The sequence below is a fragment of the Tubulanus polymorphus genome, chromosome 7 (genome assembly GCF_964204645.1).
Source record: "Tubulanus polymorphus chromosome 7, tnTubPoly1.2, whole genome shotgun sequence".
Lineage (NCBI taxonomy): Eukaryota > Metazoa > Nemertea > Palaeonemertea > Tubulaniformes > Tubulanidae > Tubulanus > Tubulanus polymorphus.
The window spans coordinates 16389218-16410606 of record NC_134031.1 but is presented as its reverse complement, the minus strand read 5'-3'; the positions used below and the strand labels follow the sequence as shown (position 1 = coordinate 16410606).

The window sequence follows — 21389 nt, the reverse complement described above, 5'->3', positions numbered from 1 at the left end:
ACTACGATCAAGCGTTCTATTTCGATGATCATACTATAAAGCATCATCAGGGTCGTCACTTTCATTCGACTTGCTTTTCGCTGACTATTCCCTGACATGCACGTTGTTTTCCCGACTTGATCCGCTAAGAATCCAACACAGTCAAAATATGTAGAACAGAGGCGGAAACTATTTGATTTTACACGTGATCTAGCAATCTCAAGAAATTTCCTCGACTTTTCCTTGGTTTTTGGCTTTTCTACATAGTTTCCTGACCTTCCCCTGATTTCCAGGTAAGTGTCCACTCAGATCTTGGATAACAAATGCCGTGCAATGAAATCTGGCTGTGAGATTTCGATCTGTTAATAAATTAGCCGAATTTTCACCGCAATTCTGTCACAACCATCCAGGTTAATACATTATTAACAGGTCAGATCTGTTCGGTCGACATCCCCGATGAGCACGCACCACGCAGCGCCATCTATTATCCGACGCAGAACGCTCGGCGCCGGAGCGACGACGCGCGGTTTTCATCGCGCAGGAAATGAGTCGCAATAAAGCTTCCCGAACACGGAGTTAAAGGAAATAACACGAGACAAATTGGCCCGGAGGGGATCTCATAGCGCAGGCGAACACATCGCAATACTCGAGATAGTCGACGCGGACGCGCCGCCCGAAGGCTTTATGTGCATTATAAACACACCATTGAACAAAGAGATGGATTCTAATGAAGAGATTTTACACCGAGGAGATTAAAGATACGCGCGGGGATAGGTGTGATAACGCATGAAAACACGCGCAAACGCGACATTTCCATCGGAACGAAAGCACGGCCGCTAATCCGCACGGAAGAACGGGATATGCTGAATATGCGAGGTCCGAAAATCAAAGACGGCGAAAATGCAAGGAATGCATTGAATAGAGAATATCATGGATTTAGGCCGAACTCGGGAAGACGATGAAACGAGAAATTGATACAATAATCAAACAACTGGAAAATACTCGAAATTCATTCATTTCTGGTTCTGTCATTTTCCACAAGAGTACAACTCTTCCCTAAAAGTCTTATCTACCCAAGACAGTTTTTAAATCTAGGAGACCCAATTGCACTCGCTACAAGTCTAAGAGTTCCTACGAGTATAGAATTCAAGGTCCCGCGAGATGCAACATCTCTCATAAAAGCAGTATCTAAATTCTAATCGGTATCATTTGCGAGTACAGTAATTCAATGATGATGCCGTCAGCATTCTTGGATGTCATTACCGCCGCCGTTTTTAGGGGTACTTACGGTTTCTTCTTCGGTCCATTTCTTTTCGATACTGACAGGAACCGGACACTTGACGAGCGCTTGCAAAGCTTTACCGGTGTCATAATTACTGCCGTGGAGCTATAAAATATACATAACAACATATAAGCGTCGTGTTACCAACCCGCGCGAATCGCAGGTTCGCGCGGGTTATTGTAGTTTACGCATCGACGTCGAAGACGTCATTCTGAACGTCATTCTGCGACCTTCTCCGACTCGTTGTCAAGTGTAGATTAATTCGTGATTAAGAGAAAAAAGATTTTCTCGATACATATATCGGATACGTACGGTGTTTAAAGCGTTGACTGTCGTCTCGTCTAAGGACGCGGCTATGAAGCCCTCTTCGGTCGATCCGCCATTGCACATACCCGCGTACGCCGCCATGCTCCTACAAAACGCATATGATGTAATAATATTTGAATTAATTCATTTAATTTCAACGACGACGACAGCTTATTATTTGCTAACTTTGTGTTGACACTTAATAAATGTTTGTTTTATGTGGGGCTTGTCACAGGTAGTCTATGAGCAATGCTATATTTCAATAGGACATAAATAATGCAGCGCATTCAGCGACTGCGCATACATGATAGTACCCTAAATACAAAGATAATTTCAAGTTAACATTTCCAATTCAGTTTGTAAACAAAGACTTGGAAATTTACGTCTTATAAATATCAAATGGGTTGGCTTTTTACAGGGCCACTCTCCGCCTTAGAACTCAAATCATTAATGTAAACATTTGCGACGGAAAACTGAGGGTTAAGAACGTCCATTAAGGCGACTAGATTTGTCGTCCCGCGTTTAACAAAGGATATCTGGAAATGTTGCTGCGAAAACTCGACGTCAATCTCGAATGAGTCACCGGGAGAGAGAGCGCGGGGAGAAAAAATACGACACCAATCTATTTAACGCATCACGTTTGCGGCGATGATACCTAATCCTGGCGTTTATCTTCATTGAGACGACGATCATGCCAGAAAACCATTTGTTTCTTTAAACAGCGACAGAACGCGCCGACAAAAAGAGCAGTAATCGGAGCGTGCAAAGTTATTCCGATCAGAAAACCGCGTTTGTTTGCTAAGAGTTTGCGCGGGTTCGTCCAGTCACCAGTCCGAGTCCCTGATGAACGATAACATGTCGACGATAACTAATTTCATTCTGGTAACTCGTGTGATTAATGAATGTTTTAATAACTGGCTCCAAATTCAGTGGACTTAACACTTTTTGTTTAGTTTTATGTTGAATTTAAGGCATGGGTTCATCCAGTCACCAGTCAGAATCCTTGATGAACATGTCAAGGATAACTAATTTTATTCTGATAATTTATGTAATTATTAAAGTTAAATTACTATTAAATGGCTGCAATTTCAGTGGACTTGACATTTTTTGTTTGGTTTAAGGCACGGGTTCATCCAGTCACGAGTCAGAATCCCCTACGAACGATCTCAGTGGAAGCTCCAGCCTTTGTAGTACTGGCACTGGCGTGAAATTGAATCGATTTCAAATTTCAAAATGTTTTTATAAGACGACCGATTCATCACGATCAACATTTCATCGCGCAGAACACGCTCGTTTCTTAGTCGGGGTAAAAAGAAAGAGAGAGAGGAGAGAGAGGAGAGGGGAGAGAGGGGGGAGAGAGAGAGGGGAGAGAATCTGGTAACATGATTCCGCGTATCTACAGCCGCGGCTCGCCGACGTTCGTTAATACTTGATTGAAAGTGTGAGAATTAGCATTGACAAGGTTAGCGCGGAGCCAGATTAGCCGCAGATCTCGTCAGTTCGAGCCTCTCTATTAATATGGAAAACATGATAAACCCCCCCCCCCCGTAGTCGTCGGCAGAAACGGTATTACTGCGAACAATACAGTTATCTACGTACACGCAGGCCGACTGCGTGGCGATGTTCAAACATTAATTGATGGTCGGATTATTAAAAGATGGCGGAGTGGTTTTCGATAATGCCACCGATGTAAACCGTGCGCCGAGCACTGAGGTATTTTCGAAGGGTTGCAAACGGCAAATATTACGCGGCGCTGCGGTACTAGAAAAATCGAAATACCGTTTACGAATACAATACCGATAGCTCAAATACACGACTCTAGAGTTGTGAATTTCATTCAAAGAGTTGAACTTTGTTTGACCATGTGGGTTATGATTTCATTGAATACATGTATACCCGTTCAAAATGGTTCATATTCAATCTACCGGTAATCAGACTGGACTACCTGATATTTGTAGTATGTACTTTTTACCAAAAATCAGAATAATTTGATACCAAAAATAGTAATTTAATTGAAAATTAACTGAAAATCATTCTGATTTCGACAGTATTATCATATTTTTGGGAGTTGTTCCGCGCTTGAAGGGTAGAAACTACTCTCTAATGGTAGTCGAGTTTGTTTAGTTCAGTTAACATTTTCCCGACACCGATACTAAACTAACTCAATCAAACTTTTCTCTAGAATTCTGCGCTTTAAAATCAATTGAATTAATTGATGATTGCGTCTGCTCGATTGCGTCTGTTCCAATATTGAATCTATCACACGCGCGGCGCGAAATTATCAATTTACGTGGATTATCGGTTGCTTATCGAATTATGTCCAATTTCGAACGAACGTCTCGAAGATTGTTGAAATGAGAAATTGGATTTCGGATACGACGGAAGCGACAGCTACCTGTCAGACGCGTCGCGTGCGAAGACGCGAAATCGATTTCGTTCGAACATGTACGTACCTCGCTGCTCGCAGGAACATCATCAGATCGCCGTCCATCACCGAGTCGGCTCGCCACTGCAGTTTCTCCCATTCCTTCGAGTCTTCGGGCATGTCGTCCGGGTGCATGTCGGGTTGACACGTCGGCAGCCGAGCCTGAAACGAACAATGAAAAATAACGTTATCAAATCGTCAAACAAACAATTACAGGCGTGAATCTAGGGGGTCTTAAAGGTCTTCTGGAAGACCCTCAAAATTTTTAAGTGCCCTCAAAACATTTTGCTCGCAAAACAATTTCATGACTCAAAATGCAGGAAATTGCTTCAAATCAGTGCTGGATTCTAAAAATTTTCTGTGGGGGCCTCAGACCCCCGGAAGGGCTTTGCGCTGAAGCAGTGTTAGCCTCGCGCGCTGCGCTCGGTGTGTTATCAGTGCCCTTTTCTTTTAGGTATGCCCCTAGAATTCTGAGAAGACCCTCAGACTGACCCCTAGATCCGCCCCTGAATTAAAGCCCTCGGACATCTCCGAAAAACTCGACGCATCATCTCGACTCTTACATTTCGACAAACGGTTTTCAAAAGATACGATCATTGTTCGTTTCGTGGCAGTAAACGGAAATCCCCGGGGTACTATCGCCGTAAAAGACTGACAGCGTTTTTACCAAATTGAAACCCCGCGGAGAGTCGCTCGACGTCGAGATTTGTCTCGACGGTGTGATCTAAGTAGAGTCTAATGATAGATGGTCGATTTATCTCGATTCACGTACTAGTCAATACATTTAACGGCGTAGGACTCTCGACGGATTTCGGCGATGACAAACCGGCATTTAATTTGACAAATCAAAGGTACAGAGCCACAAAATTACCTCATAATACAAATGGGTAACACGGCAGGGTGGCCACTTTTATTTCACTTTTTCCCTGAAATAAATGTTAGTTGTTTTTCCCTGACTTGATCAGCTAAGAATCCAATCAATTAACACAGTCAAATACGCAAGATATAGACAGAAACTATTAGATTTTATACACAATCTCAATAAATTTCCCTGAATTTTTAGCTGTTTTACATAATTCCCTGACTCCGTTAAGGAAAAGAATATCCTCGTACTTTTTTTCTGATTTCCAGGTTAGTCGCCACCCCGACAAAGAGGCACTGGTTTTTTTAATGAAATCTTGTCATTATGAAGTAATTATTGATAACGGCAATTAAACAACGACCCACAGGACGACCCTGGAAAGAATCCTCGACCCACAGGACGACCCTAGAAAGAATCCTCGATACGACATAGAAATAACGTTATCGATATATTATATTTATATGTCATTATGAAGTAATTATTGATAACGGCAATTAAACAACGACCCACAGGACGACCCTGGAAAGAATCCTCGACCCACAGGACGACCCTGGAAAGAATCCTCGATACGACATAGAAATAACGTTATCGATATATTTCATTCATCGAACCAGCAATCATAAGGCTCAAGACGTGCGGCGAAATCACCTATCTAACAATAGACGTAATGACATAGCGCACCAACAGTCACAGCATGCCCACAACCTAATAACTATCATTACAATCTACTCGCGACAATCGGGCCTTTAATTTTCATCCGCGGGAGAATTTCGAGATCTCTTATTAACACTTGACCTAAATTAAGATAGCCAGATGGGAATGCGCAGTCTTGTACCTCGATAATTATAACGACACTTACAAGCTCATTTCGAACCCCGCGCTTAGACGACGAGGGAGGAATGATCATAGTGATTATCACAGCTGTTTAATATGCAGGTTTCTGTAATTCTATACCAAGTCGAGACACAGCGGCAGACGGACCGCATACTAACGACCTCTAGTGGACTGACGAAGAATCTCGTCCGTCATACTCGGGTTCGAAGAGCACGCTTAGGGCGAAATAATTTCTATCATAAATAATGCGATAGCTCGATCATATGACAGCAATTCGGAATAATTTCTCGAGCTTAAATATCAAAATTGTACATTCAAATTTTGTAAGCCGATACATTCAGGGATTGGGTGGTATTCGAGCGCTAGTAACGAAGCTTATATTCAGTAATTAACTCACAAACGGAAGTCAGTGGAATAAAGACTTGATTGAGCCTAATGAAGCGAGTGACGAATAAATATTTGCTTCGATCAATTAACGGGATCGCGTGCCGTTTTTATTCGTAGTAACTTTCGAAACGTCTCGAGTCTGGCAACTACGATACTCGTCGCGACATACTAGTCGCGACATCCGCGCCGAACTCCAGAGACGGCTGATAAAACACGCAAAATACATTCATCATCGCGCGAAAATATGCGTCGATGAGCAAAAACCGCGGCATATTAAACGGAAAAGGCAATTGCTGACGGCAACACTAACGCCGAAACTAGTTAATATCGGAAATTGCACTTTCAGACAAGCAATCACGGTTAACTTGATCAATACGACAGCAGATTATTCCTGAAAGAAAACGTCTAATAGCACGTTTTATACCCCAACACATAAAGGTCACCGTATAACTGCCGCTAGCGCGTATTTAATTCGTACCTCTTTGCGTAGGTGGCAGCACCTCGTGAGCCAGCTATGACAAAGAGCAGACTATCGATTAGAAATATTTGATTTTCAACGTACCTGATGGCTCGGGCCCACCCGAATCTCTCCTTGCGTGGTCGCCAGTCTTTTTGTCTCCGGATTATAGCCGAATATGTAGAAAAACGTATCGGGCAAAGGCTCGAATTCTTGGGCTGCTACGATATCCTGGAAGTGTACGACTTTGCACTTGCCCCTGTAAAAGCAGAAGAAAGAAACTCAAATTCCACCCAAAGACTCTCTCCATTATCAGCAAATTCAGTAGGTAGTCGCCAGTTTGAAAGTAATCCAGAACTGATGCGGATGGTAATGACAACAAAATCAATTCTTCAAGGCTTTCAGTACTTCCTGACAAAGACAGAATGATAAGGAACTAAAATATCATCACTTTACCATACAGTATTAATGAACGAATTAACCAAATCGACCAAACCGAACTTCGAGAACTTGTTTGTTCTATATTTGCAATTCAAATGTTACTACTAAACTATGCACTTTCATCGAGACAGAACAAAACAAGATAAAAAACACCTAAATTTATACATTTTGTATATTTGAATTGTAAATAATTCATAGCAGCGACGACGCCCCCCCCCCCTGACTAACACTTTTATATGATGCGAGTATAACTGTTCGATGCGGGTAATAGAAATTAGTCGCGGTCTCGACGGACGCGCTGTAGATCTAGTCGCGCCGCTGTCTACAGGACGAGTAAATCAAATCATCCGATATTGAACGGCGCCCCGATACCCGAGAGAAATCAGAGATGGTATATTAACACATGCGAGAGCAGTTGAAATAATTACAAATAACGTAAAGCATTTATCCGCCACATCTGATGTATAGTTACATGCATATTTATCGAATCGCGTTCGAGCGCACGTATATATACGTACGCCATCTACTAACATGTACCAGTTTGATTGCTACGACAATCAGGTGACAACTACGTAATCAATCGCTTCTTTTGAAACATAAGCAATCAGTGTTAGATAGCATACAATGCAACACACGGGCTAAATTTGACTCAAATCTAATATTTGCCAATTTGGCCTGGGCCGAATCGTCTACATGTGATCCAGCCAAATTTGGCCCGTGCCTAATTAGAGACATCCGCGGGTCAAATTTGGTTTAAAAAAAGGGCCAAAAACGCTTGTGTGATGCGGCTGATATCAAGCCGGCTCGCAATTCTATATAGATTTATCGAGTCGAAAATATTTCTGAAATGTTTTGATCTTTTTTTATATTCACGGATTGCTTTATTAGCGAATGAATGAATATATCAACACGGCAGTCCGTGAACAATTCCGTATAAATCGTGTTCATTATACGACGAGGAACGAGTCTCTCTGTTGTGTGTGACAAACTAAAAAGCGCTCATTGTGAAGTAGCATGTCTATGGTTATGTTTAAAAATTCATAAGACTAATATTTCACTGCCAATAACCAGTCAGACAAAGCAAACACTCGCGCAAATCAGTGCAGTTAAGACTCCTCGAGTACAATTGAAAATCGACAGAAACTGCCGATCGACTTGAAGGATTTGTATATCGCGAAAACTTCAACGGCTCTAAATTAAGTCATTGATATGTCTGCGTAATCTGTGTATAAATCGGATATAGATTTCTTGTATCAATATCATTTTTAACATATAAGAAATACTTCATTAGCAATGTATTTAGTAATATATATGGATATCTAATAATCTCGCGTAGGATCAGATTCATAATCCTAGCATGTCATTAATACAAATCCATATTCATATGGATATGTTTGTGATTTATTGAGCCAATAAACTTCAAAGGGCCTCGGCTTTAATTGTGCGTTGACCTAAGATTTTTTTTGATTGGTAAGTTCGGGTAAAAAGAGGTCATCAGGCCGCACTGGACAGTGTTTACGCTGTCATATATCAGATGATGTAGAGTTGGGGCCGCGATTGGTCAGTCGGGTTATGATGTCATCCTGTGGCCTTAGTCAGATGATCTAGGGTTTAGGACTGTGACTTGTCAATTAAGGTAATGATGTCACCAGGTGAACTAGGGCAGGGCGATTCTGTCACTCAATCAGCCATTATCAGTCGACTACGGTGACCTTGTGCACCTCATCAATCACTAATGATCGTTTAATTTGATCATAAAATCATGGGAGACTGACATATTGATCGAAATTAAAGTACGTAAAAATGCGATACTGATAAGCGTAATCTAATATGCGATGAATTTCTCATTGACAAACCATGAACCTAGAACATCACATGTGATATGTATATCAAGACTAACTATATATGGGAACCCCTAAATCCTATACAACCGAATGAAACAAACAAAACCTAGTTGTTGCAATACGCGCCTGAAGTAGATTTCGATGACCAAATGATAATTGTGTGTATTCATTAGAGCAGTCTGCCGACATGTCGCATTCATAAACCGCACAGTCACAGATGTGAAATTCAGACGATAAAAACATATATACAATGGGGTGAACAGTTTATCGCGCATAGATAGCATAGATCGAATAACAAACGGGAATAGTAGCCAGATTTCTAGCTTACAAATGAGCGCAGGAAGAAAAATAATAACGCGAAGGTGAAAGGTGATGAATATAGGGCCTGGTTTGATGAATGAATGTTTTTTCCCTATAGAATAACGAGAGTGTTCGCGAGAGTGTTCGCGGCACCCAGTTAGATGTATCAGTTACGCAAAATCATCCGCTGACATAAGAACTCCAGAAATGTTTTACTATGGCAGGCATGTTTACAAACGTTTGCCACTGTTACAACACCGACTAAACCATTCGCCTATATACCCCCATACAGTAAAACATCATCGCATAAAGCGAACAAGTTTTCTTTTATAAGAATCCCCGGTTCACATTCTTCCGTTTTTCTGCCCTCTTCGCCGCAAACAGGGGGATCCAGGTTCTTGAAAAGAGGGGGGTGCACATTGGATTTAGGGTCACCATTTACATGGCGCGGCCGTCATAAGTGAGCGCGAAGCCCATAAGGGGGTCTGGGGGCCCTCCCCTAGAAAATTTTGAAAAATTAGATTAAGGTACATTCTGAGTACTTTCTTGGTTGAAATAAGGAATGAAATGGGCGATGGGTTGAAATGAAAACCTATGATTTTTATTTTTTTTTTGGGGTGGGGGAGGGGGTAGAAGATTCCAAGGCCCCTCTGAATTGGCATTTATATTTCTTCATCGAGTACGTATCTTGTGTATTCGACAACTAATCGCTTGTGAATTCATATCGTTTGATGTGATGTAACTAAGACGCAAGGCGGATGCATCAATCAATAATCATACGCAAGAATGCGGTGCATCCATAAAAACATAACCGTCACTGACATATTCATATTGACGTTAATATCAAAACTTGGCTTCTCAGACCGAACGTCTTTTATAGTGTGCCGGGGCTTAGTCTTTCTGACTCTGCCGATCGACGGAAGACGAAATGATGAAACCTTCGGCATTAATTCGACGATACGGTCGCAGATTTAAGCTGATAGGTTCTTGAGTATATTACTTCATGCCTTACTAACCGCTAATTACCAACTGACTCAGAAATTTACCCGGTCTACTAAGTTCTCCCCCGTACGTTTTATAGACGCGTATTACCTTTAACCGCGGGGCTAACTCAATTCATTATCAATTGAGTTTGCCCCTGGGTTAAAGGTAATACCAGTCTATAGAATCGGGCCCCTGGTTTTTAGCTAATCCCTCCCACAGTAACGAGGATCTCTAATGTGAGTTCGAAACGTCATGTATTTTGATCTTAATTCTTGAAAAATAAAATTCGAATTTAATTCCTTACTCTCTGTATTTAGTGGGAGTGTACAGGCCATTCTACTATACTGATAGGTTCTTCTATATCGGTGGCACTGAGAAATAAGTGTTACTGCACATCAACAGCAAATCGTCCCATAAGTATTACTTTCTGCTACAAAACTTGCCCCATCAAACCGTATATCTCGAATGAATACAGTACATTATATTTGTCGGATGCTGATGCCGCGATGTTTTTTCACGAGAACGTTTCAGCACTCTTCTGCGTAGAACAAATATTGATCAATTACGGCCCGATGAATGGGAGATGGCTTTTATGGAGATTAGTCAGAACTTCGAGAGGCTCCATTAAACACTGGTAGATATTTTTGCTAATACTTTGAAGGCCCCCCTCCCCGTACGCGCGCGTTGAGCACCGGACTTTGAGAACCGGATTTCGACTAAGCGGGATGAGAGGTCGAGGACGGGTTCCAGGAGTTTGGCTATTTTCCGAATCTAGTTCAGTCTAGTCCGACAGTTTGTAAGACGGATACAATTTACAATTCCGAGCACCCAATTAACCCATTAGACGCCGCGACTTCATATACATGTTCCTGAATAACAAACACTTAGTAAGCCATTATATATATATATATATATATATATATATATATATATATATATATATATATATATATATATGAATTTGCATATAAAGATTAAGTAGAGATGCAGTGCAGAAATACTGAAAATAATGCGTTACAACCATTGGTTATTTTGAAGATGATTACAGGATTTGGTCAATCAAAGGTCAAAAGTTGGACCTTTGACCCCTCAAACTATAGGTGGCGCTTAAGCACAGCGGACATTCTGCTGAGATACAAAACTAACATCGACGGACGTTCTGCGGTCTATTGGGTTAAGCAAGCAAGATTTATTCATGGCAGTTTACTCTACATAACATCCCGTCCCGTAGTCGCACGGCCGTCGCGATGGTAGTTATACGACGACGACGCGAGGCAGATGAACAGCGTCCGTCACTTACTTGATCGAGTTGATCGGGTAACAATCAGTCGCATCGGAGATGAACAACTCGCGAACTTTTATCAGCGGATCGTGAATGATCAATGACCGACCGGAATCTGAAACGAACAATAATAAACATCATCATCATCGATTATTTCTGAAAAGCGAAGATCGTTAGTTCACGCAGAACTGTGTGAATCATCCACCACAACTACAGTCGAGCACCTTATTCACATAACTGCAAACTAAGCTGATACTTTTTTTGTAGCAACAGGGCACCGGCAATGCTACTATGGCGAGTGAGGATTCGGCCTGGTTTTTTTTAGTGGTAACTCGATTACCACGTTTCAATGTAATAATAAATCGCCCATGGGCAAAGCGGTTTACCTAGAAAACTGGATCTCGTTTGCAGCAAGGGCATTGCTTATGAAAAATATTTTTAATTCTTGAGTTCAAAGTTCTATTCTATATTGTATTTTATCTTCATAATAATAATAATATCATAATAATAATATCATAATAATAATTATTTCTTCTACATTTCAATTAATTTCGACATTTCTCATTAGCAAATCAATTTTCAGTAAATCAATACCATACACTGATCCGATATATATCTATCTATCCGATGACTTGTTTGGTAATTTCCGCATTGGAAGCCTGAAGATCAAGTTCAAATTTCATTGAAAAAGAATTTATTTCCACTACATGACGTAACGCAGTGTTTTGTTGCGCCATCTGGAGAGTTCCAGTACACTGCAGGGTACCGGCACGCCGGCTATCCCGTCAGATGGAGCCACTAAGATATCAGACAAACTCAATCAAAATCAGTTCATTTTCAATTAACTTTGATCTTAATTTTTGGGTCGCCAATCCAAAAATTCGGCAAATCACGCATCTAGACAAACTCGGCTGAATCTTCAGAGGTAACGAGACGTATGATGTAGAATTTGCGAAATCATTGTAAGATTTAGATTGAGTTAAGAAAGAAACCGGCGTTGATGACATACTGTGTACTCTATCAAACCTGGTAGATTCGGGCGCAATCACTCGCCGCAGAAGCCGTTGCCCGATTTGATAACAAGTTAACCGTTCTGATCGCTTCTAAAAAACGTTCAGTTGATCGTAAAAACACATATTCACAAGAAAGACGTTCTTCACGAAAACAGCTGCAGACCGAGATAAATATTACAGCGAGAATTTTAATCTTTTCGCAGCGTTGCAATTCGGCGATATTTATATCGATTTAAACATTAGATAGGATAGTATTCATTGTATTCAGTATTAAGTATTAATCAATTTATTGAACCACTACGCACATATGCTGCCAACAACTGGCTTCATATATATATATAAATATATTAAACAATGTGTCATTTCAATCAAATATAAATCCATTGGTTGATTAAGATGTGCTAGCAATTTTCATGTAACTAATCGTTGCTCTAAGGCTTAAAAAATAATACCTCGTTTCTCCTAATCGACCGGGTCATTTTGTAAATAAAATTTTTAGCGATAAAATTCGTAATCAGTTCATTTCTATAACTGCCATTGTTAGCTTGATCATGACTTTTAGTAATGTGCAGGGTGGACAGGCGGCCAACCGGGACCACTTTTAAGCCAAGCATAAATAAGAAACAATTTTAGCCTGAACATCGAATATACGCAACGAACACTGATTCAAGGCTTACTCAAATTCCTGTAGACGATCCAAGATTTCTCGCTATCACTATTTTGTTTCTCTTCCAATAACTGAGTACAGCGTTAATCATTATGAACAGTTTCTATCAACAAATTAAATTCCTATCGAATAACCTTGTACATTTAATACACAGCATGTCTTCATTACAAAAAAAATACTGCACTGTCACAGAGGAGGAGAGTGCTACCACCTGCCACTACGATTCGCTTTCAAAACGCATACATCAACATTTCAACTTATCATAAAAGCGCTTGAAAAATATCTAAACAGTTTCACGGAAATTCCTGAAAGCCGCACTCGAAGATATACGCGACGATTAAAGCTTATCGACGATTTTAAATACGCTTAATTTATAATGATCATCTTAAAAGATATTTTACGACCAACACGATTCTTTTGTACTGATACAATATATATACAGGCATGAAACGTTTAATTCGAATTCATACATCAATAACTTACTTTCCTCGTTCACAACTACAACTACCTTTCAACTAGACTCAATTGAATCGTTAGAAGTATGTATAATAAAGACGTGAAGTTCACGGATTAAATGCGTTAGTCGTTTGTTTGTGTACGTACAATGTTCACAAATTTCCGGGCGGTCTTTTGTTAAAATAGCCGGGCAAATTCCACCCATTTAAACAAGAAACCGTCACTTTTTTTTCGAATGTCAGTTTTCAAGTTAGAAATTATCGCACGTAAACAACTCTCTCTTTCTCTCTCGCTGTCTCAATCGAAAGGGGAAGACTTCAAGACTTCGCTGTTAATAGGCGGGCAATGAAAATACGAGCAGTCGATCCGCTTCAAAAGCACTTCGAAAAATAGAATCGTCGAAAAAATCTCAACAAGTTTTCAACGAGGTTACGCTAATAACTGTGGAGATAATGCCCGGCAACCAGATAGAAATATATATATTTTCAAACATCGTTTTTCATTACTGGGGAACAGATTTCAGCGAGGAGGAAGATTTATAAACGCGGGTATATAGTCATAATTGCCTATAGCAAAGCGCGATCAATTATTTAGATTGGTTTAATATAACATTACCTGAACAAACAAGCCAATTACACCATACGTATACATGGAACATATTCAAACGTTGTTATAACATGTCATTAGAGATACATATGCTTCTCATATACTAGAGAAATCTATCTAAACATATATAAGATAAAGGACCATGGGGTCCAGTAGGATCAACTGAGTACATTTTACCTTTGAGCACAAAAATGGATTTTTTCTCGATTTGAAATAACGTATAAACAGCTAATAAAGATGAAACATGGTGCACTGTGTAGTGGAAGCATGTTCAACTTTGATGATATACATGGTAAACTGGGTTTCGCTATTAATGCTTGATAATGATGTCACTGGAAAAGCCCTTCTAAAGAGCTTTCCAAGTGATACCCTCCTGAAGGGCTTTCCCTGAGATGTCATGATCAAGATCAATGATCAATATTGTCGACAATAAATAATATAATATCACAGATCAATGAAGTTATTTTGGATTTGAATATGTCGATAATTGAATTGAACTGACTGGCAACCAGTCTAGCCCTGATATATTGCACATCCTCTAAAAATAATTATTACAATTCATCAAAAATGAGAGTTATGAAATACATTTGATTACAAAATAAACACCAAAATTCATAAATGTTATTTTGAAATGCCAATATTGATGATGTAGTCCACATCGAATCACACAGTACACCTTACATACCGCAAACTAGCTATCAGTGTATATATAGACATTATTGTAACGGTTTTTAAGGCGAAAAAAAAAAAATTCTCAAGTTTTAAAGCGTTCATTTCCCCGATGGGCAGCCGACCACATCCCCACGTCCGCGATAAATTCGACGATGGCGGGTGAAAATTGATTATTTGCCGACTTCATTTGTATCGCATTACCGACATACAAGAGAGCCTCATCGCCAGGGTAAATCTGCATGAAAGTAAGCACACACGATAACAAGGTAACTGAACTGGAAGATTGAATATTCCAACGGGCTCATAATTACATTACCATCATCATCATCATCTTCATCATCGCGCAGCAGATATAGCCTCTAACCTCTCCCGAATAAATGAACTTTCAATTTCGAAAACGCCGAACATCATCAAATCACCTTTTCGTAATTAAACAACACGGTCTGATAAAGTGATTAATGATTCTTTTTTTAACCCTTTCAGTACGTCTACACTGCAGTGCGGTGTCCGAATCGGTGATGGATTTTGCTAGTACACCGCACTGCGGTGTATTGATTTAATTAGTAATTACTAATTATCTCTCTTGAAAGATAGCAGCACCTGTCAAAAATAGTGAAATATTAGTAACTAACGATATACTGGTATTAATTAGCCAGCACTGAAAGGGTTAAAACTTGAAAAAAAAGAAGAAAAAAAAAACTTTCCCGATTATGAATAATGGAGCGAAATTCAAACCTACAAAGGCGATGTAAACCTATACCCTTGAATCTAGCGTAGAGTAGGGACATTGTTTTATGTTTCTAGTATCGCGGTGCGCACAGTGTATGTCTGGTTGGGAATAATTGAGAAATGCTCGACAAACGCAGCTGATTAATAGGCGTACAGCTGAAATATCATTACACGAGTCTCGCGAAGGTGATTGGTGATGTATGGCGTCAGGTTAACCGAATAAGTCCCCGGCGTATATATCATCGAATATGATAAACGCCGAAATCAAAAATTGACCAAGTCATCGTCGCGTTTCCGCGAACGCGCACGTAGAGCGTCTGATGTCTCGTGAGAACGCATCGGGGATAAACAGCGCCGAGCAGAGAGAGTCGCCTGCAGTGGTTTATCCACCGAACACTGAAATAATTGGAAAGCTCATAAATTGCTAGGATCAATCGCCGTGCGGAACATCAGTCATCATCTGTATAGAGATAGAGAGAGAGACCGAATGCACTGATAACAGCAGAAGATTCACGGTCTTATTCTTTCTAACAGTAGCACCGATACAGCAGGAGTCGGCTGCTGCTGAGCCTGTGGAGACATCATTAATTTATCTCTACAGCAAAAACGGGTTAAATCACAATGTTATCGGTAGTATCTGGATCCCTAACGGTTATCCCGAATATTGCGGATTTTCGGAAATAACCTTATTTTGAAATGTTATCAAATGAAAATAAATTATCATCATTATCGTTATTATCTATGCGAATGCTGTTGATACGTAACTCCCTATCGATAACCTCATCCATGTGTTCTGCCTGTAAGCCTAACAGATAGCTTGTGACCAAAACCTTCATTTTGCTCCTCAATCCACCTAGACATTATTGCGATATCTAGCTTTAAAAAGCTGACTTTGATGCAATAAATGCGATAACTACAACTTACTACCTGCAATCGTTAATAAACATTTAAAATATGAATTATTACCATCGAAACCGTATTGACATTTAAAGGGTTAACGTGTACTCGGTAATTGTTTACACTTGTTTCGGCATAATCAATATCTGATCAAAAACTATTACCGGGGAACACTGCATCATCTTCAAATGAAAAATCACTTGCTAATAATTGATTTGAACGTTTTAACGACGACGACGGCGCCGGTGTGTAAATCAAACAGTTCAATATACAAGGCAGCATGCATCAATGTATAACAGCTAAAATCATCAGTTCACTCGACGGAACGTCGAACAAAGCCTCAGTTTCACCTCAAAATTGGACATAAATCAGGCCCGGATATTTACGTCGTTAAGTCGACCGGTCCTTCGCGGCGAGCTTAAGCGCCTAGGAACGTTCGGACGAAAATATCGGCCCGAAAAACACCTATAAACACGACATAAACGACGGAAAATAGCAGAATTCTCATACTCACTAATCTAAGTCGGCCATGTTGCATTAATTCACAGCCGGATTTTGTAAGAGCCGCCGTGATTGGCTCGCGAATAACGAAGCACGCCAATGAAAACGCGTTTAACACGTTACACTCGCGTGTTTATATACACGAGCATAATGGCTAGAGAGTTGTTATTGATAGACGACCCCCACAGCTATTATTCACATGATCAAACTGTATTGCTCGATCTGCATCGATTCTCTCTCTATCTCTTGTACACAGAGCCAGATACAGATACACCAACGGGATTATACAGACCAGCCAATAAAATCTAATGCCTCACCACACAACGGAAACGTATTGTAAATTAATACCAGTCCTTTATACCAGATTTTAATCACTTACACATCACCATCGCATTTCACACAGTCAATATTTACGGGTACTAATTAGTTCTACGTTCGATTAATTAACGCGAAATTTAACGAGAATCTGATTCTTTCATCGAAGATTCTTAAGCCGATGTTTGATTCGAAATCCAAAGCTAATAATATCCCCTGATTGTATCATATTTATTATGGCGGCATTATAAAATTCGACACATTGTGAGAGGATTTTAAGACGAGTAATCAAATATTTGATAATATTTTCAATCGCCAATTCCTATTTTCTGAAGACATAAGATTACAAAATACTTCTCAAATTAAGAGCGCGATCAACCTTAAAATATAATTCGGGCATCAATTCGCATTTGATTTCTTGTTACGAATGAACCCATTGCCTTCTTACGTAATGAATTTCCTAGTCTTCGAAGTTCGCGTATGATCCCATAGATGGCGTACGAGTTCGCGATGAAGAACACAAGAAAACCATTCCCCGACTCGAATCGTTTCCAGTTACGCAACCGCACGATTCGAATTTCAAATTCGATCGCGCGGAAAAGGCTTCGATTATCGAAACCGCATTAAAAATCCTAAATCGCGAAGATGCGTTTCTCCGCACGATTTTACGACGATACTTAAATCGAACTTACCGTATTCGTGGTTTCTATCCTGTACGAGTGGTTGGTACACGCTAACGGGTACCTCTGACGGACGGTAATACCATTTCACTATCGCGGTAAGCTTATCATTCTTCGTCTGAAACGATCAAAGCATCGATGCAGTTATTAGACGGACAAATATCCTTAAAAGATAATTGTATCACAATAAATCGATCAATTCGATCAACGTGTACTGAAACATTAAATCGACATCTACGAGAAATGATTTACAAACACGGAAATATTCCGGGTTCAGTTTTCTATTCTAATTCACTAAGTACAACTCAAATAACGACCGTTTACATTTTGTCGATTTCAAGCCAGGAACAGGGAAGAAACTGAACGGCAATGGAACGAAAATAACCCTCCAATTTTCGGTGAGTTCTTTGAACCGAATTTGGAACCAAACAAACTACGAGACAGGCGAGTTTCCGACGTTTAAAATCCGACTATGGAATATCAATTTTTAGAAAAAAAAGAGAAGGTAAAATTCCGCCCAAAATTGACCAAATAAAATTCACCTTGATTTTACTACATGACAATGAGACTGTATGGTCTTTTACGGATATCTAATCACATGATCTTTCAACTGAACAGTCATTTAACCCTTTCAGTGCGTCTACACTGCAGTGCGGTGTATAAATCATTGATAGATTTCACTAGTACACCGCACTGCGGTGTATTGATGTAATTAATAATTATCTCTCTTGAAAAATGGCAGCACCTGTCAAACATAGTGAAATACTAGTAACTAACGATACACCGCTCCGCGGTGTAGACGCACCATAGTGGTATTCCCGTTATTCAACACGTTAGGGTGGAATCTTTAAAAATTTTCAAATTATCTCCAGCACTATAGGGTATTAATTAGTCAGCACTGAAAGGGTTAAACAGTTAATGAAACATCCTCGGGCGTTACATCATCAACAAACTCCCAATTCAAAAGTTAACGAGAAATCATTAATCTGTTCATACCGGATATATACGACATGTAATGCTAAATAAGTCGATACTTCGTTTCTCATTCTCTGCTGAGCTTGATAGTTGGCCCAGCCTGCTGCCTATCAACCCTGTACATAACTTTTTTTTAAATCGTGATCAAGCTAACCATAACAGACTCGGCAGCTATAGAAATGAACTGATCGAAAATTTATCACGATTTATAAAATGACCCGGCCGATAAGGAGAAACAAGGTATCTCTTTTTTTAGCCTAATTAACACTATATAACCATGGACTAGAGTCCATGATATAACAGTTTGTCATAGGAGGGACTTTCTGCTCTGCTGCTATAGAACTGACAAGGCATCCCTACAAGACGGATCATTAGATACACACCCGGGGATCGCCGCCGCTGACAAATCATCACGTGTCCGGGCGGTATAGATTTAATAACCAAACGCGCACAAGAAGATACCGTATATTCGTAATCAAATATTAATCAAGTATTCCGACAGCAATTTTCCTCCATTCATATTTACATAACCGATCATCAATCGAGCAAATACGTATTAAACCAATACGACGACGCGTTAACATCGAGGCGGACACTAAACGATCATACGCAGTCAAATATTTGTTTTAATCAAATGCAAAGCGCTAGAAAGGATTAACTCTAGATACGGCTAATAGGCTTAGCCTACGCGGCGCCCATGTATATAAGACCGCATACGCGTTAATTTTTCGACGTTTCCGGCAAAACGATTCGCGGCTAGCAGACGTCAACTCATGCTAATATACTGTAACATCGAAGACAGCGATTTTGCGCCGTGCGTTAAGAGGAAGAAGCCAGATCAGAAAATCAATAAATTCTCTTCGTCTCTCACTTGCTCGTTCTCTCTCTCTCTCTGAGCGAAATGAAACAGTCTTCGTTTTTCCATCGCCCTCGACGTATTGACTGATGATTAAGATTTTCTCTTCGGTTCAGTCATGAAGATGGATGGATGAACGGGCCGGTGAAAAAGCGAATCAATTATTTAAAAACGGCTTTTAAAAACGTTGCCGAACAACAAATAGAAAATTATCGCCGGCTACGTCTCGACGACAGACGTTAAATCCCGGTTTATTATAGACGAAATTGCGCGAAAAGATTAAGGGCTCGTTTATTTGAGTGGCCACGAGATGGGTTCTAAATTCCCGGCCGCAACTGAAAGCCACGTTTTTTAACGCAGGATTCCCGTCGTGGCTCCCGAGATTGAAAGCTCAGGTAGCGAAATCAACACTAAACAACGTATGAATTATTACCCGGTCGTACAAAAAGGACAGGAAATGCCTTCCAGGCGAGACACAAGTCTCAAAACCTGGAAGTCAACATTCCATATCCCGAGGTTACCTTCATATGTATCCATTATTTGCCCGAGCAACGCAAGTCATCCTTCACAGTTATAGGAAAAGTCATCAAAAACTGTACGCAATGAATATACACAATACGTGTAAATAGAATTCAGATTTCTGAAGGCTATAATATTGTACGGGAGCGGGATAAGGGAGTGGTCGCAAATATAAATCTTTAACCAAAACAAAAAAGCTTTCAAACGTTTAGTATCATTTCATGTTATCTCGTAACAATAGATATCGGAGTTCATTTACGGCGAGTTGAGCAATTCGATTCTTATTTCTGGTTTCTGCTGGTGTCAACATGCGCGGCGCAAACACCCTGCGCGCGGTATCATCATCGTATTGACTCGATTTACGGCCAACCTACACCGAAATATAAGCCGTGTATATATCGACGTGCTGTTGACTATTATCTCGATGCTTAAAGTACCCGCATTGGCGGCGGCTCCCGGCGAGGGCTAACCGACTAAACGACGAATTGAATTGGATTGAATACTAACCATGCGAAACTCTTGAATCGTGCACACAAAGAACGGCTGATCGGCGCTGCTACTGTCGATGTACACCGAATCTGAAATGGATCGAATTTCCGTAAATATGATACATAAATCTCCCCGCCCGATGGAAAATCGGTTTTCGATGATTTTTCTAATAAGCGGGACAGATGGGTGGCCCCCCGCAATGCTGTTGTTATATCAACAGTCATCGGGAAGAGCGAAAAGCTAAAATAACAATATAACGCAGCTGTTTAATGCATGATACACTGGTAACTTTATAAAAACACTACACGGGCTTCAACGACGTACATTTACATATACATTATCGTCATGATCACCAGAACTGGCAATTCAAGGGTTAATATTAAAAAGACAGGATATAATATAATGCATCTGAAATCTTACCGCTGACAATGACAGGCCTCGACGCGAGCTGCAATAGCAGACGCAGTGTTGGTAATCATTCTAATGTAAAGGGATTACCCCATGGGCATTGAATATGACCTATCAACAGCGAAATTAATTGATCTAGCAATTATAACCGACTCGGTGCCCCGGTGTTCCGTCGATATAAGTTCATATCCTAATCATTCGCTTCTCGGCCGTGTATATTCGT

The 21389-nt window shown here is 40.2% G+C and overlaps 1 protein-coding gene across 4 annotated transcripts in view; it reads right to left on the bottom strand.

The window, feature by feature from the left end:
* Positions 1–21389, bottom strand: part of LOC141907971 (uncharacterized) — a 77449-nt gene that overhangs the window by 33536 nt on the left and 22524 nt on the right. For all 4 annotated transcript variants that reach the window (XM_074797709.1, XM_074797712.1, XM_074797710.1 and 1 more), the window contains 7 exons: positions 20777–20847; positions 17932–18037; positions 11402–11498; positions 6638–6791; positions 4021–4154; positions 1574–1673; positions 1268–1366 (listed from right to left, as the gene is read on the bottom strand). In XM_074797709.1, coding sequence (XP_074653810.1) covers positions 1268–1366; positions 1574–1673; positions 4021–4154; positions 6638–6791; positions 11402–11498; positions 17932–18037; positions 20777–20847 — 761 coding nt within the window. The remainder of the gene's footprint in view (positions 1–1267; positions 1367–1573; positions 1674–4020; positions 4155–6637; positions 6792–11401; positions 11499–17931; positions 18038–20776; positions 20848–21389) is intronic.